The 27238-nt window shown below is 43.1% G+C and overlaps 1 protein-coding gene across 1 annotated transcript in view; it reads left to right on the top strand.

Moving 5' to 3' along the window:
- Positions 1-27238, top strand: part of STK32A (serine/threonine kinase 32A) — a 55776-nt gene that overhangs the window by 8603 nt on the left and 19935 nt on the right. The window contains exon 4 of the mRNA XM_030212560.1: positions 22985-23022. Coding sequence (XP_030068420.1) covers positions 22985-23022 — 38 coding nt within the window. The remainder of the gene's footprint in view (positions 1-22984; positions 23023-27238) is intronic.

Genomic DNA, 27238 nt, shown 5'->3' on the forward strand with positions numbered 1-27238 from the left:
TTTGGCCGTCCCCGACCATATTATCGAAACAAAAGATGGCCGCCCATCTTGTTTCGATAATACGGTCGGGGACGCCGCTTTACGGGGCCGTCCTTAGAGGTGAGCGCCCTTATAGATGGGCGCCCCCGTTCGATTATGCCCCTCCATGTTACTCTTTGGGGTTCACTAAATAACCAAGTTGGTGGTGTGGAGATACAACAAAATCTATATACCCAAAAAATCCATACGTTTACAAAATGACAATATTCCTGAGGAAAAGCCTCAAAGAGCTCCAAGATTAAATATTCATCTACCGGAGCTTGAACAGACCAACTGGTCTTCTCTTCATCATAGGCAAAAACCCCAGTATCGCAGTTCTAAATAAACTTGCCAAGCTGCGATCTAGTACTTCGTGAATACACTTAAGATTATTTTTTTCATTTTTTATCTTTCATCATCACTGCGTAATTGCTATTGGAACATGCCCATCTATCCAATTCGTTACACTTATTGAGTAGCGTTCCACTCAATGCTGCTCCACGCTGTGCTGTTCCTCTCTTTGCTGCCCTGAGCCGACGATGGCCAGCGTTTCGCTGCTTCTTCAGGGTCTCGGGCTGCAATTGGAACACTCGCACAGCCTTCTTCAGCAGCACTCTTTGGGGTTCTACATGGAATGTTGATACTAATTGGGATTCCGGAATCTTGTAACTCTTTAGGATTCCAGAATCTTCAGAACTTTTAGTACAAGAAGAGTGCTAGGCAGACATCTACGGTCTGTGCCCTGAGAAAGGCAAGGACAAATCAAACTCGGGTATACATATAAAGTATCACATACCATGTAAAATGAGTTTATCTTGTTGGGCAGACTGGATGGACTGTACAGGTCTTTATCTGCTGTCATTTACTATCTTACTATGTAAGTGATAGGATATCATGCCCTTCCTAATGGATTACTAAAGCTTAGTTAAAATGTTCATGTGTTTTTTCTGTTCCATTGCTCATAGTTTCGTGCAGTATATAGCTCTTATAGCATATTACACTAAGAAGAGTATAGTGGAAAATGATGCTTCATCATAGTGCAATGGTGAGATAATAAAGAGTTCCAGTCATATTTTCAAGATATTGGTTTCTATTTCTTGTTTTCTATTTTCCCCATTAGTTGATCTAAAACTAGTTGTTAATTTCAGAGAATTTTTATTCTGCTGATCCGCAGATCACAACCTTAATACAGAAAAACAAACATAATACAGGCATTAACAAAGAAAAGAAATAAATGAAACCTAAAAGCTATAATCTGCTCACATATGCTACAGGCTTCTTTTTCAGGCATTGTTAGTTGCTGTTTTATCTTTGCTTTGATTTCCTGTATGTTTTTATCGTAAGCCACTTTAGTGTTAGGTGGGATACAAGTTTTTAAAAAAACAAATGGTTTTGAGCATATTTAAACGTGAAGTGTGGTAATTGATTCTTGGGTCAGTGGTATCTGTTCAGTGTAGGGGCGTAGCCAGACCTTGGCAGGAGGAGGGTCCAGAGCCCGAGGTGGAGGGGGCACAGTTTAGCCTGCCTCCCCCAGCCGCCAACCCCCCTCCTGCCGCCGACCTTCCCCCCGTCGCTGCCGCCATGTACCTTTGCTGGCAGGGGTCCCCAACCCCCACCAGCCGAAGTCTTCTCCAGCGCCATTTGACTCCGACGCCTTCGCTGTTGATCTGTTTCTGACTCCTGATGTCCTCCGTTCACGTTCTGTATGTAGCCCCGTGCAGGACGTGCATGCAGGATGTCAGGAGTCAGAAACAGATCATCAGCGAAGGCGCAGGAGTTGACCGGCACTGAAGAAGACTTCGACTGGCAGGGGTTGGGGCCCCCGCCAGCAAAGGTACCTGTTGGCAGCAGCGGGAAGGGGATTGAAAGTAGCGGGGAAGGGTCCGCGGCGGGGGGGGGGGGGGGGGGTCAAAGGTAGAGGGTGTCAGGGCTTAATCTGTGGGGTCCCATGCCCCCATGGCCCCACCTAGCTACACCCCTGTTTCATTGTGTTCCTAAGCTTGGTTATAGATAATGAAATCAGATGATTGTGGTGACTGAGGGTTGGGTCTGTGTGTATTGTAATGAAGTTCATAGCATATTATGTGATTCTGCGTGGGGGTTAGTTTAAAAAGACTGACAAAGGGAGATTTGCTTGGATTTCCTGCAATGTGCAGATCCTATGGTTTAAGGTGCAATCATTTATATTTGTCTAACTCTGTCATATTGATCTGCCAGAAATTCTCGTGAACTAAATTCACAATTGATAAGAAAATTACTGTCACCCTCGCAGGGGGGGGGGGGGGGGGGTATCTTACAGTTTGGTGATTTGGAGGATGTTTTAAGTATATGTAAGCTCCAAATCGATCAACCCAATTGACAAATAAGAGGTTTAGGCACCAGGAAAGACATGTTGCATAATCTGAAATGACCGATGTCTTCAAGGCCTTCTTGTTTAGTGTTGTAGTAGAAAAGGAAGATTTATAATTAGATGGATTTCTTTTTCAATCGGTAGCTAAGTCAGGGTGAAATAAGTTATGCTGTTGATTGCAATCTACTTCTTAACAGAAGTGGTGTAATTATCCATACATTAAAGCTCTGATTTTATTTTATTTTATTTTTGTAGCTTTTGACTCTTGACATTCTTCGGTCACTTTGCCGTCTGATTATTCATCCATCTACCCAGTCTAGCTGCTCTAAAGCAGAAGCACTTTTGTGGAGTGATGAGTGAGTCTTTGCTGTGGAGTAATGGGTGAGGGGTGAGGGGAGAGGAGTGTTTCTGTAACGCACACAAACTGCTGTGCAGTCTTTGACCAGTTGAATCCATGTGGAGAGAAGCACGAAAGACTGGAGAAGCGCTCTCTACGCGTGTACCTATGTGTGACACTGGGATGTGCTTTAGATCTTGGGTTCAGCCAGTTCATATCCACTCAGTTTTCCAAGCGCATGACCGTTTTCGATTCTAAATGTTGACAGCCTGTGAGGCGTATTTGCAAAGCACTTAGACTTACAAAGTTACATAGTAACAATGTAATAAAAGTTAATACAAAACAATTCACACGGCTGGATTCTCTTATCAATGTACTACAAGATAGAATACCCTGCCCAAACAATTACGTCACCCAACTGAATATCTCATATTTTGTAAACTGCTAAAAATATACTTGGTAAGATCATTCATCAGTGATGGAAGCAACCAATCCATTTTCTAATCTGCAGGTTGTAATATTCATGATTCACAGTTTTCTTTTTATTACGTTTTTCATCTAAATTATCTATAAAATTGATATAGATTGATTCTATTTGTTTTGTGTAACTTAATGTGGTTATCAGATGTTGTTCTGTTCATTGTAAGCGACATAAAACCCAAACCTGTTTGGGATTATGTGGGATATAAATGTCATAAATAATAGTAACCTATGGAACTTTGTAAGTCTAAGTGCTTTGAAAATGAGCCCTTATGTGCACTGATTCCACACGGATGCATGTGGGGTTCATTTCTGGATCTTAGGTTGCAGTTATTTACATATGGGGGAAATGCCATAAACAGTGTTGAAAATAAAATTGGCGCTATATGGTATTTTATAGCGTGTGTTCTGGGATTGACACCCTTTTATAGAATAACACTGGGATTTGAACTCAAACTTGGGCGCAAAGATTTACACCAACTAAAACCAGCTGCAAATCCCAGTGAGCAAGTTAGACGCAGATTCCTCAAATTCAAATTCTATAACACTGCGCACATTTTAAGGAACTCCCCTGACCCACCCATGCCCCTCACATGGCCACGCCCCCTTTGCAGATCTGCATGGGAACACGCTTTATTCTATAAATGGGCTCATAAGTGTGTGTTTGCGTGAATCTGCCATTTCTGCCCTGTTTCAGCACATTGTGTCTGTTAGAATACTTTGGCTGAAAATTCAGTGCAGAAGTACCGCCTAATGTTCAATGCCATGTATAGAATTTCCCCCTGATGGAATCCACGCTTCCTCTGGTGACGTGAGGAAACCACACTAAGTTCTCCAGACCTGCTGTCATTGCTCACTAAACAGCAATGATGCAAGAGGCAATACTCGAGCTCTTGTGTTTAAGACCAAATCCATGAATACTTTTAACCCACAGAATTTACATCAAAAGGAAAGTACAGAGTTGACTTTTACCATGAAATCTGCTGCAGGTACAAAGTACCTATGGACATCTTCACCTGCTTTTGTGCTTTATTAATTTTGTTGGAAAGTAACACACATAGAATTGAGAATTTGATCTAGGTTCATGCTTTTCCTTGTTCTGAACAGAGAAGATATTATTTTTAAACTGCTTTGTGGAATGGCAGTGTTCAGTCAGTGTACACGTATAAATTGAAAATTGCCTTTGTAAGAATGAATTTTTCTTTTTAAGCTTAAAGGTATAAATAGAAATAAAGCAGAAATAAAATAAAACAAGAAAATAAAATACCTTTTTATTGGACTAACTTAATACATATTTTGATTAACTTTTGAAGGCAATACCTTCTTTACATGCCAATTAAAACCAAATCCACAACCAAAATCCATGGCTCACTGAAAACATGGCCCCGCCCCTGCTGCCACCATTGCCACTGCAACACTGCCCACCCCAAGCCAGCCTTTCACCACCAAGAAAAAACCTTCCCCCCTCCCGGCCATCCACCAGCTCCACCTGCCTTCCCCCTCCCCGTCCCTGTGTCTATCCCCGTAGGCCCACCCTGGTGTTCTAGCAGTTGCATTGGGGCAGGAGCATCCCGTGTTGCTCCCGCCCCTGGTGAATCTGTGTTCAGAATGGTGGCCACTTCCTGAGGCAGCCTTGTGAGACTGCTGCAGGAGGTCACAGCTGCCATTTTGGAATTCTGAAGAACAATTTTCTTTCTAGGAAGATGTCATATTGGCAGTGAGCATGAGTCGAGAAGTTGATCATGAAATTTTGGGAGTATGAGTTATCTCCTTCAGTTCTATTCTTGTCCATGGAGAATGAAATGGACATTAAGTACATAAGTATTGCCACACTGGGACAGACCAAAGGTCCATAAAGCCCAGCATCCTGTTTCCAACGGTAGCCAATCCAGGTCACAAATACTTGGCAAGATCCCAGGTCATATCTTGTCTCACCAGGGTTCAGAATCAATTTTTGATCATACAGATGACATTTTAACATACAAACAATGTATTTGGTGGGCAGGTTGGATGGACTGTACTGATCTTTATCTGCCATCATTTACTATGCTACTGTAAAAATAAAATTAGAGTGAGGCATGAAGGAGAACTGAACTGTTCAGAATGACAGTTATAAATGACAATTAGCAGTGTGCTTTAATTGATTAACTGCCGTTCATCAATATTAAAGCTCATTAATGAAGCAAACAAGTTGCCTGGGAAGCAGAACTTCAATCTACTCATTTGAGAGAGTTCTTTTTTTTAGCATATATGCAGTTAAAACAGGAAGAAGGAGAACAAAATGACATTGGGAAATTGTTTCATTTTTATTCTATGAGCCATGGAAATGGGAAATTCTTTCGTAAAGTGCAGTAATTCTTTTTAGGAAAAATCATACTGATTGCGATTCTTATAATTTGTTTTAATTTGTATTATTAATTACACTCTAGAGGGTGCAATTCAAGAGGGGTTATGTGCAAAGTATTTGATTTTTCTCTATGTTAATTGCTCAGCAGCCCTCCTAAAATTGCTGGAACTGTCCCCAACAGTTAATGCAGAAGTTATGCAGACATCACATATGAATTTTCTTTGCAGTGCATGATAACTACAAAACTGTAGCACGTGTTAGTAAAAACGGAGCTGTCTGTGCGCTAGCGTTTTTGTTGCCCGCTAAATGCTAGAACTGCCCATAGGGATATATGGGTGTCTGTAGCATTAGTGCACACTTATTTTTAGCGTGACTTTGTAAAAGGCCCACTATATATTTTTTTTAGTGAACCAATGAATTTCTAACTTCATGACAGTGGTGGCTGAGGGGTGATATGATAGAAGTCTACAAGATAATGAGCGGAGTAGAGCAGACAGATGTGAAGCGATTGTTTATACTTTCAAACAACAACAAAACCAGGGGACACAAGATGAAGCTGGAATATGGTAGATTTAAAACAAATAGGAGAAAGTTTTTCTTTACTCAGCGTGTAGTTAGACTCTGGAACTCGTTGCCGGAGAATGTAGTGACAGCAGCTGGCCTTACGGAATTTAAAGGGTTTTGTTTTTTTGGGGGGTAGGGGGTTGCCGGGTTTTTGAAGCCTGGTTTGGCCGCTGTCGGAGACAGGATGCTGGGCTTGATGGACCCTTGGTCTTTCCCAGTATGGCGGTGCTTATGTACTAAGACGATCAGGCCATGGAATCTACGTCCTCGTTCAGTAATTTTTGCACTGCTGTTTCGTATGTTTAGGAAAGATGTAGGTGATTTTCAGTTTGCATGTGAGGTTTTAATGGATGATGCAAATCTCACTCTGTTCGGTGATTTACTGTATCAGTAAACACATAGACCATTAGTAACTATACCTTCAGTATTATATGCATTTTCAGTATTTAATCAGCTCAAATTGTCTGAGGAAAATTTTGATGATTTAGGGCTTGACTTTTCTTAATTTTAACTTCTGTTCTTTTTCATCCAGAGGGTTACAAGAGAAGCTTCTCCCAGGTTGAACTCCTCGGAGATCCATTCCACCAGTAATTCTATTTTATTTGAGAGAGAGGTTTAATCCTTCTGCATTGGCAATAGTCATTTCATCACTGTGTCCCCAGTGGGATCAGGTGACTGGGTATTAAAGTCACAAGCGGAACTGTGGGATCCAAAAACAGTCAAATATTGGATCCATATAAGTTAAGTGCAATCAAGCTCTTTGCATTTAGAATTGAAAACATCCATGTGTTTGGAAATCTGAGTGGATACGAATTGACTTACCTTAGGCATTAAAGCTAAATTTGTTATCCCAAAGTCAAAGATGGGGATGGGCCAACTGGATATGAACAACATTCAATCTTAGCCAAAAGGCCTGGAAAGAACCTTGTTCAGCTCATCTTAAAACCCTGTGGTTGCTTCGACATTTTATCTTTGCTGAAAGAGTGGAAAGTGGTCACTCCTGCATTTTATCAATAAGCCCTGGGTGACTTTTGCATTTCTCAGAGCCATACCCTCAAAACTTGCTGGGCAGGATTAGAGTCTTCAGCTATGACCCACAACAGTGTTCTGGCATTTTCTGCTGACTTCATTTGGGTTGTGCGGATGAACGTGAGCACTTCAAAATGTACAGTTAATGATTGCATGTTTTATAAATAACTCTCTAAGGATAGATAAACTAATTGCAAGCTACTCTTCTGGGATGTCGCCTGCCTGATTCTCTGATTGCAGCCACCTCTCCAAGGAATAATTTTATGGAAATTAATTGTAAGTGAAATGACACCAGAGAAAAGTTTGTTTCTGCTTTTCTTGTGGTTTATAATGTTATTGTGCGATGCCAACATGATAGGACTTATACCATCAAAACAAGTTGTAAGGCAACTTACCTTTTCATCGTTATCATAGTCCAGTTGACCTTTGACAAGTTTTAATGAAGTATGTCCCCCTAGCAGAAAAGCTGGACATGGTAACTCATGACTCTCAAATTGGGAAACCTTGGATCTCTTTCCTATTTGAAGATGTGGATCACTGTAAATTTAGAGAGTGGGATAAAAACGACTAGTATCTTCCTGGCTGACTGTCACAATTGGATGAAAAGAAAAAGAAGGAAAATTCTCAACACATATTTTGACAAAGGTCCCAGAAGAGCATCACATTTAGGAGATGATTTTCAAAGGGACCAACACAGAAACATACAGTAGATGGTAGAGATTAGACCACACGGCCATAGGCACCCCATATAAATGGCTTGGGGAGGCTAAACCTCCCCAGCCAAGCTGTGACAAAAGCCGCCGCCGCTGCCCACCTCCCTGCTGAGCCCGCCCTCAGCTCCCCAACCTTTCCATTCCTGCTGTGGCCGCCTGGCGTTTAAACCTTTTTCAGTCACAGCGATGGCTCACCTCCGCTCCAGTCTTTCCCTTCTTCTCGCTCAGTGTCCCGCCCTCGTGGAAACAGGAAATACCTCTTCAGAGGAAGGCGGGACACTGAGCGAGAAGTGAGAAGGGAAAGGCTGAAGCGGAGGTGAGCCGTCGCTGGGTTTACACCTTTTTGTGACGTTGGTTGTGTATTTCAGATTAGAATATGCAGAGAGACACTTTGATATTATTATATGGATTTTGGTAAAGGCAACAGATTGGATATGTTACTGTTTACACTTTGTCCAGGTACCAGTTTAATGGCATAATGGGGTGATGTTGGATTGGGGCAGAGAGAGAGAAAGAGAGAAGTTTTATAAGTCAAAATAAAAATCAATATTTTGTTTCATTCAGATCTCTTTTGTTTAAACATAACTAAATGGGCTATAAGCCCCTAATGCAGTTCATTGGTTTTCTTATATTTTGTTTGTGTGATGACTTATACTGTACCAGAATTGAAATTTGAATACTGTTATCTCTGGCAGTTAATAAAAGGAACTCACTGTGAACACTATCCACCCTAAAAGGATATTTTGTGGATGTACATGAGAAGTGTGATATTATGATCCCTTGTTTCATATTGTTGACTGTCTGTGTTTTCCGTATGGGTGGTATATTGGTGTATTAGGTTCTGCCCAGTGTAATATTTATGGTACAGTAAGGTTCTGAGTGTGTTTTTCCACAAGTTTGTGCATAGTGTTTTGCATTTGAGGGATTGTGTGCTGGCCCCACCCCTAACCCCGCCCCCTTTGGCCTCCCCAAACAGTTGGGTCACCGACCGCTTATGCACACGGCCTGTTCAGTTTCTTCATCAATACCAACTGCTCAGCTCTACAATCTCTTCCTCTTAGATCCTCTGTACTTCTATGCTTTCCTGAATTTAGATGCCAACTTGTCATTAGCTCCAGTGGGAGACTCTGACATACATCCAACACCTTTTCCGTAATGAGATTTCCTTAGATCATCCCTGGGTCTACCCCCTTTAACACTTATCCTATAACCTCTCATTCCAGAGCCTTCTTTCTGTTGAAAGAATCTGCTTCCTGTGCATTAACAAAATACCTTGGAGGTATGTAAATGTCTCTTATCATCTACCTCCTTTGCTGCCTTTCTCCAGGATAAGTATGATTAGATCTTTATCTGTCTGGGTATGGACTGCTGATCATTTTAGTTGCCACTCTCTGGATTGATTCCATCCAGTTTATATTGTTTTGTAAGGGCAGTCTCCAGGATTGTACAGAGTACTCCAAATGAGGTCTCACCAGAGACTCATACAGAGGGTATATGGGAAAATTTAAAAAAAACAAAATTTCTCCCACCTCTTGATGTGTGGCTTAAGTAAGGGGAAAATAACCACGGAAGAGCAGAAATGAAAGCGTTTCTAACACAGCTAGAGTTCACGCAGCCATCTTGGCCACTCCCCCCTTACTTTTGCTTCACACCAAGATGAAAGTGGTGGTGAAAGCAGTTCCCCCAAGCACCAGAACCTCCTCACCGGTCCAGCATTTGATAGCGTGGTATGCAGCTAGAACCTCCACTCCAGGAGCCAGAGAGGTCTGGGTAGTGGCTCAGGGTGAAGGAGAGCCCTCAGTCTTTGGGATGGATGTCACTCTGTCCCCTCTGACCACCACCATGCCCGACTGTTTCAGCGGCAACAGTGGAAACTCTTCCCCAGTGGAACACAGCGTGAGAGGAGGCTCCAGATGGGAGCAGCAGAGTGGGAGTTATCGGTGGTGGTCAACAGGGAGTGTTTCCTGTGTGAAAGATCCCCATGGTGGTGACACTGGAGAGTACTGGGAAGCTCACCAGAAATTGGATGCCTCTGTTGAGAACTCCAGGAGGGATGTGTCTGCTCTTGCAGGTAAATCAATGATTTATCACTGAATTTGGAAGGCACTAAGAGACTTTTCAATTCAGATATTGGCTGTTAAGGAAGAGGTCATAGCATTACAGAATTTATTTATCTTGAGGAGGTTGTACTTTCAGAATTCTTGGACTTTATTTTGTAGGGAAAAAAGTTTTGTTATTTCCTGATGTAACTAAACAAACACAACAGCACAGAAAGGCTTTTTTGGCCTTAAGACGAGAAGTCCTGTCTTTGGGGGCGTCTTTTTGGTTGGCATATCTTTGTAAATGTATGGTAAAATATATGGGAGTAAAATATGTATATTTTCTGCCAGAGCAGTTAAGAGCCTTCCTGGATTACAACTGAAGATGTCTAATTGGCTTTAAGCAATGATGGGAGAGGGGGGGTTAATTCATGCTAAAACCTTATGGGTTATTTAAAATCTTATCAATCTCCTAATCTCCCTTCATGTTTGTGGTCTAAGAAGGATTTGATGTGTTTCTTTCTGCTGGATCTTTTCTATCTTTGTACCTTTTTTCTTTTCCTTTTTGCTTTTGCAAGTGTTAACTTGTACATTGTTTTCTATAATTACAAAATAAAATAAAAAAATTTCCCCCCAGCCCACTCTGTGCAAGAAAGAGATTTGGTTAGGTTAGGCTGCCAGTCACTACAGGAAATCTCAAAATTAGCAATCCCCATAACTCATGCAAGTAAGTCCAAGGTGCAGCTGTATGTATTGATTCACTTCAGAATTAACGGCCTCTTTTAGCAAACCACGCTAGTGGTTCCCGGCATGGTAATGCCGACAAACCTCATTCACTTTGGCCCTAAAATCTACAGATCTAATTACTGATACCAAGGTGCAAGGATGAAACTATAAAATATATTATCTTGTACAATGCTGAATGTCATGTAAAATTTGTTTTGTTTTTTTACCATTTTTAAATGCATCGTGGATGAACTGAGGTTTTTATGATAGTGTTTTGTGGTATTTTTATTGTATGTGATGCCTTTGTAATTTCTGATATTTGGTTTTTTTTTCAATTTCCAATGTTATTTGTTATCTGCTTTGAAAGGTGGTGAAAGGTTAAATATAACTATTTTAAATTGTATTATTTATTAATTAGGATATATTTACCGCCTTTTTGAAGGAATTCACTCCAGGTGGTGTGTAGCAAGAATAAGTCAAACTTAAGCAATAGACAAATACAGCAGTAAATATATTCAAATAATACAAAGTAATAAATAATAAGTTAATCAGTTTATAGCTTTATTTAAAACTATTTGTGCCTTACTCAAAGATGGGCTCTACTGACCTGCCATGACTCAATTTCATGGAAATAAAAATAAGTTCTAAAAATAGTCACAATCCTCACCATTTTATCTAGTGCTGTGATGTCAGGAACATTTTCTCACTGTTTTACTGATAACCTGCAGTTAATTGAGAGGTCATAGGAGAACCCACATGCCATGTACTGGTCTGACGAGGTCCCTCGGGTTCAGCCATGTGCTTAGGATGCAAAAGGATTGAGGGAATCATTTACTGAAGTTTTTTCTTTTCTCCTAGTCAGACGTGCAGCTCAGTGTGATAAAACTACTCTTGAGTATGTCCAATACAGTTGACTGTTGCTTGCATTAATTAATATAGTTAATTTCAACATAGTTGTATACCATCAGTTGCAAAGTTGTTGGCAGATTCCATTGCAATAAAACGTAGACAATATCCAGTTCACACACGTATAAACCCATAAAAACATTATATACAATGTCTAGAAAAACTACATAGTTTCAAAGTACTTTGCAAATTGTTTAAATGTTTAGTATGACCTTTGAAATTACATTAGTCCAAACTTTATTAGGAAATTCCTTTAGCAAACGCTTTGCGCCGTATGCCTTATTTTGTCACAAAAATTTAATCACAACTTTATCATCTTCGTTAAATGCCATTTTGCTAAAACAGATCTTAATGGTCACCTTCCTGAAAGAAGTCATTTTGAAAACAGGGATCATCCAGTTTTTACAGCGTCTTGCAGTAACACCTGTCAATAATAGTCATTTTTTAATAATAGTGCATTTCTTTTTGGGTTATTTGAAAAATTGGAGGTCCCATTTTTCCAGAAATAATGTATATTATAGCGCTGTTTCAATAGCACAGTTTTCCCTGTCTTTAAGTATCCTGCATATCGCATTCCAGGCAAATAAGCATTGAACAAGTGGGATTCCTAGTAACATGGAAAAGCTGTTCTTCACATTTGAGAGCAAGCTAATCCCCTGCCCCACGCCATCACCATTTTAAAATGATCTTTCCTGTTTGTTTAGTGTAACACCTTAGTACCAAACCTCCCTTTCTAGCAACATCATTTGTACCCTGAGACAGGTGGCTGCTTTTCTCTGGCGAACAAATTGTCTGGTGCTAATGAGGGCACTGAGTCGGTGTTGTCTGTCCTGCACCTGCTCACAGGCCACAAATAATAGATGAGAACACGTTACATGCTGCTAAAAAAGGGAGAGGGGAGTCTGCGGCTCATGCATCAGGCCAGCTTACAGATTATGAAGACACCAAATTTATGGGAAGGGAATGGGAAGGAACAACCAGAGAAACAGAGACAAATTTAGGCAGATAAAGCCCATATGGCCTATCCAGTCTGCCCATCCATGCCATCTACTCTCCTTATCACTCCCTTAGAGACCCTGAGGCATATTTTCAAAGCACTTTGGGAGGCTAAGTTCCATAGGTTTCTATGGAACTTTGGGAGGCTAAGTGCTTTGAAAATGAGCCCCCCTGTATACTTGTCCCAAGCTCTCTTGAATTCAGATACTGTTTTCGTCTCCATCACTTCCACCAGGAGACCGTTTTCACGAATTCACCACCCTTTCCGTGAAGAACTATTTCCTCAGGCTACTTCTGAGTCATTCCAGAGCGTCCTTCAAATTGAAGGAGGCTTGTCTCCTGTGAATTTATGCCACGTAGTATTTAAATGTCTTCTCTGTGATTTCTCCCCTCTTTCACCTTTCTTCCAAAGTATAGATATTGAGATCTTTAAGTCTGTCCCCAAACCACTGACCATTTTAGTAGCCACCCTCTGAACCAACTCCATCCTGTTTATATCTTTTTGAAGGTGTGGTCTCCAGAATTGTAAACAATATTCTAAGTGAGGTCTTGCCAGTGTCTTATACAGGGGCATCATCACCTCCTTTTCCTACTGGCCATTCCTTTCCCTATGCACCCAACCATCCTTCTAGCTTTTTGTTGCATTAAAATTAAAAACTGCATGCTGCGAAGGAAATGACTGATTATCTTAAGGAAACACTTTGAAGCTTGCCACAGCCTCCTGAAGGGGCAGAGGCTGGACCAGTACCCAGAGAATGATGAAACATCTCTAGAAACTGCACCATTTTAACAGCCTCTCATTAGGATGTTCCCTAGTGGAGATAAGGCAATCTAGTGAGCGAGTAAACTGAGCGGGCGTCATCTCTCAGGGAACAGCACCTGTAGCCTTGAACCACAACAGACCTGGAGAAAGAGTTTGAGCGTGTGTTAAAGAACAAGACCCTGGGATGTTGCTCAACTTGCCAAGGTCCAAAACAGTGATGGGGGTGGGGTGGTGATTTCAGCTTTTAGGATGGTGATGCTATTGCAATTTGTGGAGATTAAGGATGAAAATGAATTGACAGATATGAATATGCCAGACACAGAATGCAGATGCCCCTATGTGTAACAAAATATATATATATATATAGTAGTCGCATCATTTATTTCCACCATACCAAATACAGAACCTACAACTATCTTCTTTCTCCCTGTAGGTGGGGGTGGGGCTGGTTTCTAAAGTGATTGTACCAATATCAGTTGCTTCATGTACTGCCCCTTGTTATAATCATCTCTCCTTGTAGTTCCTGCTCAGTCTTCTAATTAACTATTCAGATGAAATTTTATGCACATTTTTGTGTGAAAATGCTTGGCATGACGTCTCAGAAAAGTATTCATCAAGACTGCTTGTCTGAAAAGATGCGAAGGCAGTGGCTTCATAGGATACTATCCGCCTTATTTTCGAAAGAGAAAGACGCCCATATTTCGACCCAAATCGGGAGATGGGCGTCTTTCTCCCGTGGGCGCCCAAATTGGTATAATCGAAAGCCGATTTTGGGTGTCTTCAACTGCAATCTGTCACGGAAACGGGCAAAGTTGGACGGGGGCATGTCGGAGGCGTGGTGAAGGCGGGACTGGGGCGTGTTTATCGGCCGAGGAGAGATGGTTGTCCTCGGCCGATAATTGAAAAAAAGAAAGGCGTTTTTAGCGAGGATTTGGGTCGCTTTTTTTGGACCCTTTTTTTTCATGAAGAAGTCCCAAAAAAGTGCCCTAAATGACCAGATGACCACCGGAGGGAATCGGGGATGACCACCCCTGACTCCCCCAGTGGTCACTAACCCCCTCTCACCCAAAAAAACAACTTTAAAAACTTTTTTTTCCAGCCTGTATGCCAGCCTCAAATGTCATACCCAACTCCATCACAGCATTATGCAGGTGCCTGGAGCAGTTGTTAGTGGGTGCAGTGGACTTCAGCCAGGTGGACCTAGGCCCACCTACCCCCTACCTGTTACACTTGTGGTGGTAAATGAGAGCCCTCCAAACCGCCCCAAAATCCACTGTACCCACATTGAGGTGCCCCCCTTCAGCCATAAGTGCTATGGTAATGGTGTAGAGTTGTGGGCAGTGGGTTTTGGGGGGCTCAGCACCCAAGGGAAGGGAGCTATGGACTTCAGAGGTAGTTAACTGTTTTTGTTAATTGTTACAAGTGCCCCCTAGGGTGTCGTGGCATGTGAGAGGGACCAGTGCACTACGAATCCTGGCCCCTCCCACAACCCAATGCCTTGGATTTGTTCGTTTTTGAGCTGGGCGCCTACGGTTTCCATTATCGCTGAAAAACGATACCACCCAGCTCAAATCCGCAGAAATCCAATGCATTTGGCTGGCACAAACTGTATTATTGGAAAAAAGATGGACGCCCATTTTTTTCCCAAAATACGGTTTGCCCCGCCCCTTCACGTACCCGTTCTTGGAGATAGACGCCCATGGAGATGGGCGTTCACGTTCGATTATGCCCCTCCACGTGATGTAATTGGGTTTAGTTTATTCCTTTTCAGTATAAGTTCTAAGCAAGTTACATTGTGGGTATTTTCATGATCTTCACTATTTTGTTTGTGGTGGGGGGGGGGCACTTTGGCAAAAAATAAAACCCACTCTCCTTGTGAGACTCAAGATTGTTGTTGGGCAAGGTTAATAGCACAGCGGTGGGAGGGAGGGAGGAGGATTCCCCCTCAAATGACAAAGCTGGCCTGGTGTCTTCTCTCTCTGCTGCTTTAGTTAACCTATCTGCTTATATACATTTAGAGTGACTTATACACCTACAACAAAATCTACTGCTTCACACTGTCTCTTTCCATAAGCCCCAGCTCTTAGTCTATAAAGTGCCGTCATTCTTTGTGGTGTTTATTCTGCTTGTCTGATAGCATTTTGTCAGTAAACACATCTAAGATGTCTTGTTGATATTGGAGATATGATAGAGGTCTTTAAAATAGTGAGAGGAGTGGAAGGGGAGAGGGTAAACTTGAATTGCTTGTTTACTCTTTCCAAAAATACAAGGACTAGGGGGCACGCAATGAAGCTACTAAGTAGTAAATTTAAAACAAACTGGAGAAAATATTTCTTCACTCAACATATAATTGAACTCTGGAATTTGTTGCCAGAGAATGTGGTAAAAACAGTTAGCAGGGTTTTAAAAAGGTTTGAATAATTTCCTAAAAGAAAAGTCCTTAAGCCATTATTAAGATGGACAGGAAAATCCATTGCTTATTTCTAGGATAAGCAGCATAAAATCTGTTTTACTGTTTTGGGAATACAGTGCACTCCATTTAAGTGCACGTCAGATAACCGCATGCTCTGTTTAACTGCATGCCGTACTTCAATCTCGTTTTTGGCGCCATCAATTTCTATGGGGACAAACTTCAGTTTAGTGCACCACTGATAAGTGCAAGATTCGCTTATATGCATGGTTTAAGACTGCTCCTCTGCAGGAAAGTTAATCTCATTGGTTAACTGCCACAGGCAGAATAAGCAAAAGAAAGTTGTTAGCATGTACACTGGAGTCGTCGTCGTCATCGTGCAACTGTAAGACTTTAACACTGGCTGAACGAATAGAAGTTCTTAAAAAATTAGAAAACAAACAAAGTCTAGCATCTATTGCTAAAGAATATGGTGTTAATCCCAGTCAAATTTCACGTATCTTGAAGCAGAAAGATCAGGTTCTGGAAGACTGGCAAAGCAATACAAATCCACACAGAAACGTAAACGGGCGGAAAAAACTGAGGATGTAGAAGAGGCTCTTCTTCGGTGATTTTCTCAAGTCAGGAGCAGACAGTTTCCTGTAAGTGGTCCACTGCTTATGGAGAAAGCTAATCAGCTAGCTGAAAGTCTTGGACTAACTGAATTCAAAGCCACTGCTGGATGGTTGGAAAGATGGAAGTAGAGGAACAACATAAAATTCAAGAAACAGCATGGTGAAAAACAAGACGCTGATGACTTTGGTGCTGAAAATTGGGTTGTTTCAGTTCTTCCTACCATCTTGAAATTTTCAGTGCTGACAAAAATGGTCTCTACTGGCGAGTGATTCCTGATGGAACACTTGCATTCAAACAAGCTGAAACTACAGGAAGTAAAACGTTGAAGGACCGACTGACAATCCTCCTTTGCTGCAATATAGATGGGAGTGAGAAGTTGGAACCACTCGTCATTGGAAAGAGCAAACAGCCCCGTTGCTTCAAGAATGTTAAGCGACTTCCTGTGTCATATGAGACTAACACAAATTCATGGATGACTGTGGAAATTTGGAAGCAGTGGCTAAAGAAGTTAGACACTAGAATTCGGGCACAAAAGCGTCAGATTTTGTTGCTTTGTGATAATTGTGCTGCACACAGTGATGATGTCAGGCTGTCTAACGTCAAGGTGGTCTTCCTGCCACCAAACACTACCTCTCTGATCCAACCTTTGGATCAGGGCATAATAGCCAATTTCAAACAACCTTATCGGGCTCTTGTGCTACATCGTCTGATGAGCGTTATGGATGACCAGACTGGCAAGGACAAACATGCTTGTAATCTATCACTGTTGGATTCCCTACATATGCAGAAAGAAGCCTGGAATCATGTTACACAGGCAACCATTGTGAACTGCTACAAGCGGGCAAGCTTTGTTAGGGATGTGGAGAGGAACGAAACAGATGCAGCTGTTGCAAACGCGTCAGATGAACAGGTTATTGACATCCCAGCCGGTGTTACTGAAGAGGAGTTTCATCACTACGCAGCTGTTGATTATGATCTACAAACAGCTGACGACAGCACTGATGTCCAGATATGCGCCTACACGCAGGCAACAGCTGTTGATGAAATGAGCAGCGAGGCATATGCTGACAAAATTCAACAACCTGTCACTTTTGCAAGAGCGCTGGAGAATCTCAACACCGTGCGGGCCTATATGGAGGCCACTGGATGTCAGTGCTATGACAGTTTTTACCGTCTGGCAGATGTAGTCTATGGAACTCACAGACACAAGAGTGTACAGAGAACTATGACTGATTACTTCAAGTAAGCCTAACGTCAGTTAACGGAGACTGTATACTGTACGTATAATAAACTACTGTACATATGTTTATCAGATGTCAAGCTTCTTTTTGGGTCACAACGGTTAAGTGCATGCTTTGGTTAACTGCATGTATTTCTTTGGTCCCAGACCCTTGCACCTAAGTGGATTGCACTGCATTGCCAGATACTTGCGACCTTCGGTCTGTCCCAGTATGGTAACGCATGTTCATATGGCATAAGCTCAGATTGGATCTCCTCTGAGGAGTAGCCTAATGGTTACAGAAGCAGGTTCCGAGCCAGGGGAACCCAGTTCAAATCCCACTGTAGCTCTTTCTGATCTTGGGCAAGTCACTTAACCCTCCATGGCCTCAGGTACAAACTCAAGGGCCAATGCAGAAAGCAACCACAGGCTTAGCTGCAGGGTTCTTGCAGATCCAAATGCAGGTTTACGCACCTAGCAATGCACAAAAGAATTGTATGCAGTTGTTAGCTTGTGTGTGAAGCAGGGGCGTATCTGCGTGGGGCCACAGGGGCCTGGGCCTGGGCCCCCGCAGATTTCGCCCTGGATCCCCCTACAACAGACCCTCTCCACCTCCCCCTCCCGCCCGCCACCAACCCGTCGCCGATCTTTGTTGGTGGGGGACCCCAAGCCCCCGCCAGCTGAAGTCCTATCTTCCGTGCAGGATGCAAGTTTCAACGCTTCCTGTTCTTCTGAGTCTGACGTCCTGCACGTACAACGTGCAGAACGTCAGACTCAGAATTTGGAATTCAGTCTGACGTCCTGCGCGTTGTACGTGCAGGACGTCAGACTCAGAAGAACAGGAAGCGTTGAAACTTGCAGCGGCGCAGCCTGCATGGAAGAGAGGACCTCGGCTGGCGGGGGGTTGGGGTCCCCCGCCAGCAAAGGTAAGTGACAGCAGCGGGGGAGGGTGTCATTGGTGGCGAGGGGGGGGGGTCCGGAAATGGCCGGGGGGGGGGGGGGATCGGTGGCGGCGGGGGGGGGGGGGGCTAAAATGTGCCCCCTCCCTCTGGCTCTGGCCCCCCCTACCGCCCGAGTCCAGATACGCCCCTGGTGTGAAGATGCAACACAGGTTGTTTTGAAAATGTATGCTAACAAGCTGATTAAGGTATTCTGTGCTACGCAGAGAGTACGCTGCCCACTTAATTTTTCTGCGAGGGTCTGGGGTAGTGTACAAGTTTTTAATAGATTTCTTGTTAATCTTTCACATTAAAGTGCTGGTTTTGTTGTCTTTTTGCAAGCAGAAAGAAGCCCGTGCAAGTTTTACTTGTGAATGGTAAGCAGCAAGCATGTGCTTAACCAAATAAAAGTGTCAATACACATCGGCACCTTTTCTCTGCCTAAATATGAGCCTTTCAAAAATTTCAAATGCAAACAGTTTTTAAACGCCTCCTGTTTGGGTGCAGAAGAACAGGCACTGATGTGTGCTGGCAGTTTTCGGTTTTGGTTCAGATATGCACACGAGAAACTGCTCTTGCCGAGAAACTTTGTGCATAAAATTTACCCTATAATTAACTTACTGCGTTCCGTGATATTAGGCTCATGATTTAAGCCACGTACTCGGACATCTGTGTGCAGCTGTACTGCGGGCTTTTCTGATTTGTGGCCTCAGATTGTCAGCCCTCCAGGGACAGAAAAATACCTACTGTACCTGAATGTACACTGCTTTGATAGCTTTCAGGCACTATATAACAAAAATGAAATCTAAGTATTAAAATTACTAGCAGATGAGAGCAGAAAATACTGTATTTATTTTTAATGCAGTTTCATTTGTAAATTGAATTACCAAATATACCTCTTCCCCCCTCCCCCCAAGCTGCAGAAGTACTTAAGCATCTTACTTTTGTTGCTGGGGTCAAATCTTGCCCTAAGGCCATATGACCTTTGCAGCTGTTTTCACCAGACTTGGCCTCAGAAGCAGAAGATGATGTACTCAACCCTGAAATGTGGCCACCAGAGCAGGAATCAGGTAATTTGACTGAAAAAAAGAGAAGATGTTGAGACATGATGAGGCAAGGCTGTTAAGGATAAGTGCAGTGTTTGCCACATCTGCCTCCATCAACTTCTTGAATCTCCCCCCACCTCATACACTGCAAGGACTGCTTGGATAATAGCTTAAACCACTGCCCATGAATAATGTGTTTTGCCATCTTACAGTTAAGGGGTACTTATTTTACTTAGGATAAAATTGAGGCTTTAAGCCTGTATTTTCTTTGATTCTGGCCCTTCTTCTCTAGCTTGCATTTGAGATCTGCAGCTGGAATGGTGTATAGGGTGCTCATGAAACGGCTGAAATGGAGAATCTATTTGGCTGGGCCATGCTGGATTAAATTGCACTGAATACTCAGGTTCCTGACAGCCATTGAAAAGCGATGTAATTAGGCCATTAAATCCAGGTAATGCCTTGTAAAGTCACTGGAGCACATACAGGCAGGAGTATCGGTTATATCCCTGTCTGCAAGGTGGATGGGATCCAGGCCCACTTCCTTGAAGGTGGTAACAGATGAATATCAAGAAAGATCTTACAGCTTCCTGGCTTTCAAAAATAATCTGGAGTTTTATTTTCCCCCCACGTGTGTTATTAATAAGTGGATCACAACAGGACCAGTGTTAGACGTGCCGAGGACCAGAGCAGAACTTTCAACGGTGCCAGCAGACTGTGCTCCCTTCTGTTTTGGTCAGGCCCTTCTTGCATGGGGCTCGGGGAAAATGCTCTGTTTGCACCCTTCTAACCTCAGCCCTATCAAACACACGGGTTACAAAGATAAAGGGCAATTCTAAAAGGTGCCAATTGTGTGCCAATGTTTAGGGAATGCTAGGAACTACATGCAGGATTGGCACCCTTGATTGACGAAAACACATGTAAGTGCTAGGCGCCGTTCTGTAGACGTGGCGTGCACATCTGTAATTAAGCGGTACCTGTGAGCGGAGCATGGGTGTGTCTCGGGTAGTCTGCCTAGTGGCTTGTGCGTGTGCTGCAAGATGCACTATGGTGTAAACAGTCACGTCTTGAAGGCAACACGCCAAGGCCGCTTTGCACCTGTCCTCTGATGCCATTATAGAATTAGCCTTATGCACAATCTTTTGCGGCACCTATGGTCAGGGCCGGTCTTAGCAATTGTGGGGCCCTGTGCAGACCAATTCAGTGGGGCTCCCTGCTCGTGCCCACCCCTCCGTGCCAGCCACCGTAAGTCATAATTTATCAGAGTTTAAAAGGAGGTTTAGAGCTTTTGGAACCCCACCTCACCCGATACCTTAATGTGTATTAACCACATTTCAGTAAAGAGCGGCAGACAGCGGCAGCGATTTTCATATCCCGTCAACTGCCGAGCCCAGAGCCTCCTCACTGCTGCATCCCATCATTGCGGAAGCAGGAAGTAACATCAAAAGGGGGCGGGACGCAGCAACAAAATGGCTCTGGGCTCAGCAGCTGATGGGATATAGAAATTGCTGCCGCTGCCTGATGCTCTGTACTGAAATGTGGATGCAGGGAGATGTTCCGAGACAGGAGGACAGACGTGCCAGAAATGCGGGGCCCCTAGGAGCGCGGGGCCCTATGCGACCGCCCCTATCGCCCATGCCTAAGACCGGCCCTTCCTATGGTTTGGCACGACTTTCTGGAATTGCTACCATAGTATTTCTGGCAAGTTTCCTTTTCCTATTTTGGGCTTTCAGCTGAAATCAGAGCCAGGTCTGGGGTCCTTCTTTGTTAATTTGTACAGCGCTGCATAACCCTAGTAGCGCTCTAGAAATGTTAAGTAGTAGTAGTAGTCTGGGATCTGGCACCATGATTAATTAGCAGCTAAACAGAGATTTCCCCCCCCCCCCTTGTTATATTATATCCCTTTAGTTCTGTCATTGCAGCACCAGCCCTCTGGCCAGGGCTCCTACTGGAACTCTGCAGTCATTAGATCTGACACCAGTCACTAGGAGTCCCTGTTGTGTGATAACTATGACTTCTTTCACTTGTGGGCTGTGAAAGCTGTGCCCACATCATAATCCTCTGACCAGCCCGGGGAGCAAAAACCTTGAGTTGAGAATTAAACCCAGGGTCCTCATGAGCATGCACCACACAGCTGCTGAAGCTCAGGCATCCCAGTCTGTGAGTTTTTTTTTAGTATATGTAGCCTCTCCTGTTGCTTGGGATGGAAGGATCCTGTGGCATGGCCACCAGCTGAGGAGGGGGCACATTGCCCTCATTTAGCACTGCAATAGAATCAGAATTCTGAAGCAGGAAAAGAAAAAATATTAACCAAATGTAAGCAGATGACCTTTTTCTAGATCAGGGGTTCTCAAACCTGTCCTGGGAGACCACTAGCCAGTTGGGCTTTCAGGATATCTTTAATGAATATGCATGGCAGGGATTTGCATATAATGGAGGTGACAGGTGTGCAAATCTGCCTCCTGCATATTTATTAGGGATATCCTGAAAACTTGACTGTCTAGTGGTCCCCCAGGACAAGTTTGAGAACCACTTTTCTAGATGATTCTCAGCCTTGCATTCTCCCTGGTCAGAGCAGAGATGTCTACCTGCATTCTCTATGTTTGTAGCATTGATTAGAGACCAGGCACAGAAGAATTATTGCAAATTTTAATCTGACTGGAGCATGACAGAATTTTCAGATTTTCTTCACATTCACTTGAGAACATTTTCCAGTGATTATAATAAAAATTCAACAAATTCAGTTTAATAGGGGTTTTGCATCATTAGCATACATTTGGTTTGTTAGCACACCTTACAAAATTTGGAGCATGTAAAATTGATTTAATATATACTAATCTGTGCATTAAAGAGTGTATGTTAACATTTCTTTTAATTAAAGAAAATGCATAAAGTAAAGTGAAAAAACAATTCATGTAAAAAAGGCCAACAATCTGAAAAAAGAAATGAACATTTTTCCAGTCCCTACAATTTAATATTAATTTGCCAATTGTATGCAGTGGGCCCTGCAGCAGATAATGTATGATAATGGGTCATGGGTAAAGGTCATGGATTTGATATGTCACCTTTCTGTGGGTACAACCAAAGTGGTTTACAATTATTATATGCAGGTACTTTCTTTGTCCCTAGTGGGCTCACCATCTATGTATTGTTCCTGGGGCAATGAAGGGTTAATGGCATTAGAACATGTTAATCATTAGTAAGTGACCTCCAAATCAGCATGACACTTGTTTTTTTTTTTTAAATTTCAGTCAGTAAACACATTCAAAATGTCTTGGTGCTATTTCTCTATCTACGTATATTTTGGAGGACTCGGATGCAATGTTGCATTAATTCAGATCAGATCCAGGAATTTTATGAGTTTCAGGTGTATATTGAATATACTTCACATAGTATAAAATCAAATAGTCATTGTAGGTCAGTTAATATATATCTAGTCCATTGGCAGACTGTTTTATCTCTTATCTCATTCTTTTTTCCCCCCCCTTTAGGGACATTAAGCCTGACAATATTTTACTTGATGAGCAAGGTAAGTCGTGATTGATTTGCACACTCTCAATTTGTCCTTTCTGGTGATGTGATCCTATTCTGCCTGGTTGATAACTACACCTCCTGTGTGATGTAGTAATTTGTGTCCCATGTGACTGATGGATTAGACCATGCCTGGGATCAGAAATGCTCATAATTTTTCCACACATATCACGCACAGAAGCAAGAGCAGGTCTGTGCAGGTACCAGATGTATCTCCTGTGTGAAGTTTTGAGAGATTCAAAATGCTCGGTGTCATTCAGGTTCTTTGGTTTGACCCCCTCCCCACCCTCACACACACTTTTTGCAGCTCAGTACTTTTGTATCCTGAGGTGCCAGCAGAGGGCACCATTGCAGAAGGCAGCCATCCACAGGCCCCAAGATGTAATGTATCTTCCCCTGAGCAGATGGGACACTCATGCTAAGGCCAACCTCCAATGCTACAACTGGACCACAGAATTAGATTGTGGTCATCATTTCATTTATGCTAAAACATCCTTTTTAAATGTGGAACTGGTTCCTTTGCCCTAAATATATATAATCAAATAGTTTTGTAAAGTTTTTAAATGTCAAAACACTTTCAGAGGCAAAATGCTCTATTGTTTTCACACAGTCATTAATTAGGAGGGAGGAAAAGTGGTATGATGGAATTGAGGTACTGATCCGAACCTCTCCAGGCAAAACAGGTTGTCCAGGTCATGAGGGAAGAGAGGGCTAAACTGTTCAGATCAGGTCTGTATGGCCAATAACAACACACACAACCCTGCACAGGATGTGTTGACAAAACACATTTGAGTTGGCTCTCCAAAGGGACTGAAGCCTAAGATAGTGTTCCCAGTCCTTTCGCAGCTTGAGGAGAAAGATTATGGGCATTTCTGAGGAGCATGTGTGCAGAGTAGAAATATGTATAATGACCTTCAGCATTTCTAATAAATATTTATTACATTCAAAGTAGCTACAGAAACTAGCCTGTATTTAAACAGTTACATCTTCTACTACCTGCGTATTGAATGTTTGAATGAAAACGTGCACTTTGGTTGGAATTCCGAGCTCTCATGCTTCGCTGGTCGCGCTGAGTGCCACCTGAGCCCAGAGCTCTTCTGCATCTGACCTCTGATTTCAAAGTATTAAGTGTTTATTTATTCAAGAGCTGCTAGAAGAGCTGTCTCCTGTACTTATGGGTTGTCTGCCTTCAGCAGTGGCTTCACTTGCCTCTTCCTTTTTTAGCATTGAGAAGCAGATTAGTGAGTGACCCGTCCTGCGTTTGGTATCGTGAGCTCAACGGGTATAGGAATAAAGGAGAAACGGGTTCTTATGAGATCCTGATCAGTCACTCATCCAAATAACGTCACAGTGACTGTGCTTGAAAGGTCTAACTCCCGGGCTGTCATGTAGCATGCTCAGTTCAGGTCTAACTGAGTGAGTGCAGGAGAGCCGGGATCAGCGGCGAAGCGCTCCCGCTGAATAAGTGGTGCTGCAGGCGTGACTTGGGCAGGAGAGGTCTTTGGCTGGTGGGGCTTGTCATCCTCACCAGCTCAGGTATTTATATCTTGAGGACCCTTGGGGGTGATTGTGTCTGATGACCTTAAGGTCTCCAAACAGGTAGAAAAAGCGACGTTCAGAGCCAGAAGGATGCTCGGCTACATAAGGAGAGGGATGACCAGAAGGAAAAAAGAGGTGATAGTTCCCTTTTATAAGCCTCTGGTGAAGCCCCATTTAAAGTACTGTCTCTAATTCTGGATCCCCCAGCTATTGAAAGATATAAACAGGATGGAGTCGGTCCAGAGGGCGGCTACAAAATTGGTAAGCAGTCTCAGTCGTAAAACATATAGGGACAGGCTTAAGAATCTCAACATGTATACACTGGAAGAGAGGCAGGAGAGTGAAGATTATGATAGAGACTTTTAAATACCTCAGTAGCATTAATGGACAGGAGGTGAGCCTTTTTCAAATGAGGAAAACTCTGGAATGAGATGGCATAGGGTGAAGTTAGGAGGAAATAGGAGGAATCTGAGAAAATATTTTTTCATGGAAAGGGTGGTAGATGCGTGGAATGGTCTCCTGGTGGAGGTCATGGAGACGAGGACTGTGTCAGAATGTAAGAAAGCGTGGGATGGGCATTGTGGGATCTCTTAGGAAAGGGAAGAGTTGGTGGTTACTGAGGAAGGGCAGACTGGATGGGCCATTTGGCCCTTATCTGCCGTCATGTTTCTAGGAGTTAAGGGTGGAGCCCAGGGGGGTGGGAGAAGAGAAAATTGCATTCCCACCCAGAACTGGCCATCTGGCTATACCACTGAAGCAGATAGGATAGGGGTTGGTTGTGTGGTTCATTGAGTATACAACATATGATCTGAAGGGAAGAAAAGGTGATGGTTTTATTTGCTTTTTATATCTCCGAACACTGGAGAATACGTAAAAGGAAGGCAGGGAAGGGTAAAGAGCCAATATTGAACAGATTTTTGCAGCTAAACTTAGATCAGGCTTTCTAAATCCAGTCAGTCTAATAACACTTTTGTGTCCACAAGTTCATTTGCACCTGGAGCGTAGCCAGACCTCAACGTTTGGGTGGGTTCGGAGCCCAAAGTATGTGGGGGGGGGGAGGGGGGCGCAGTTTGGTCCGCCTCCCCACCGCAACCACACATATCTTAGCTGGCGGGGGTCCACAACCCCCGCCAGCTGAAGCCTTTCTCCAGTGCTGTCCTTTGCGCAATGCCTGCCCTGCTTCCCCTCAGGTGGCGTTCATGCTAGGATCCAATTTGGAGGCGCCCAGGCCCCCAAGGCCCCTCCCATAGCTATGCCACTGGTCTGCACAATTCTGTATAGTTAGATTTAACCAGATATTCAATTAACCGGTTAAGTGTAGCTGAATAATTTTAATAACATTAACCGGACAACTTTTCTCTGCTTTCTTCAGTTGCACAGGGCATAGAAACCTGTCTCTAGGCCTGTCCCTAAAGGCTGTCATTGCTGAGGCTGTGTTGGACCATCCTGTTATGCTGCATATGTGCTTTTCCACCACCATAGGAGCCAACTTTTCAAAATTATTGGGGGTGCTAAGGCCATTGGAAATAACCCCTCCCTGGACACATACAAGGAATTTTCTCAATATTAGGGGTGCTCAAGCACCCACAGAGCTGGCTCCTATGCCTACCACTGAATATTCACTCCTGAATTTACTGCTGATGTTTTGTGCCATTAAGCAAAATAAGCAGGTGCTTCGGGCACCAAGGGAAGGGAGGCACCACGGAGGTTTTCCCCTCATCTATCATACCCTTAACTCTTTTTCACTGCCGTTTGCCACACCCATTATCCAGCATGAATTTCAGTGGCTTTCTAATCATAATAAATATATATGATGTTTTGTTTTGTACAATACTAATATTACTCGGCACTTATTGAGTCCTAATGTCTTTTCAGTTAAAGAATGGAAAGGCCGACTGGCACCATTGTTGGGCTGTGCTTATGGTATCAGTTGGCCTTAATCTGGCCCTGTAGGAATAGGATCATAAAGGTACATTTTGGGGAGGCCCCAGCAAGACAACTCAAGATGGCTTAACGTTATAAGCTTTTGGCTTTCCTTCAGCCGAACTTGATAGGTTACTGTAGCGCTGATGTGGGATTTGTATGACACACGATCACTTCCGAGACTCTTCATGTTACAGAAATCCAAAGGCATCCTTACCCTGTGGTTCCCTTTGAAGATTACCATGGAAACATGAGCAAATCTGTTGATGTCGGTGGAGCTAATTGGCAAGCCACAGTAAATTAATGGTTGCCACTTGTTGCTGGAGGTCTTTGGGGTTGGGCAATATATGTGCTGTAGGTAGAGCTATCATGAGTAGTCAAAGGCAAGAAACATCATTTTGGATGAAGTTTTGTGCTTCCTTATCTGAAGGCCACTGGACACGTATTAGCCAAATTTTAATGTTTTCGAATAGGAAGCCAACTAACCCAGGGAAAACTTAGGATCCAAAGGAGAGTTCTCTCTCGTTCCCCTGGCTCCCAGTGGGTGACAAGTGATGGATGAACCATACCAAGACATGGCATTCATTACTTTAGCACTGTGTTAATTAAATTCATCTTGCATCGAAGGCCAGAAGGTATTATCTCTGGCTGTGGCTTAGTAAGCAAGTAATTCTTCCTTTCTCCTCAGCAAAGGGAAGGTAAGCAATGCGACAATTTCCTCTTCTGATGGTGTGTTTGCATGATGTGAGCGG

The sequence above is a fragment of the Microcaecilia unicolor genome, chromosome 8 (assembly GCF_901765095.1).
Source record: "Microcaecilia unicolor chromosome 8, aMicUni1.1, whole genome shotgun sequence".
Lineage (NCBI taxonomy): Eukaryota > Metazoa > Chordata > Amphibia > Gymnophiona > Siphonopidae > Microcaecilia > Microcaecilia unicolor.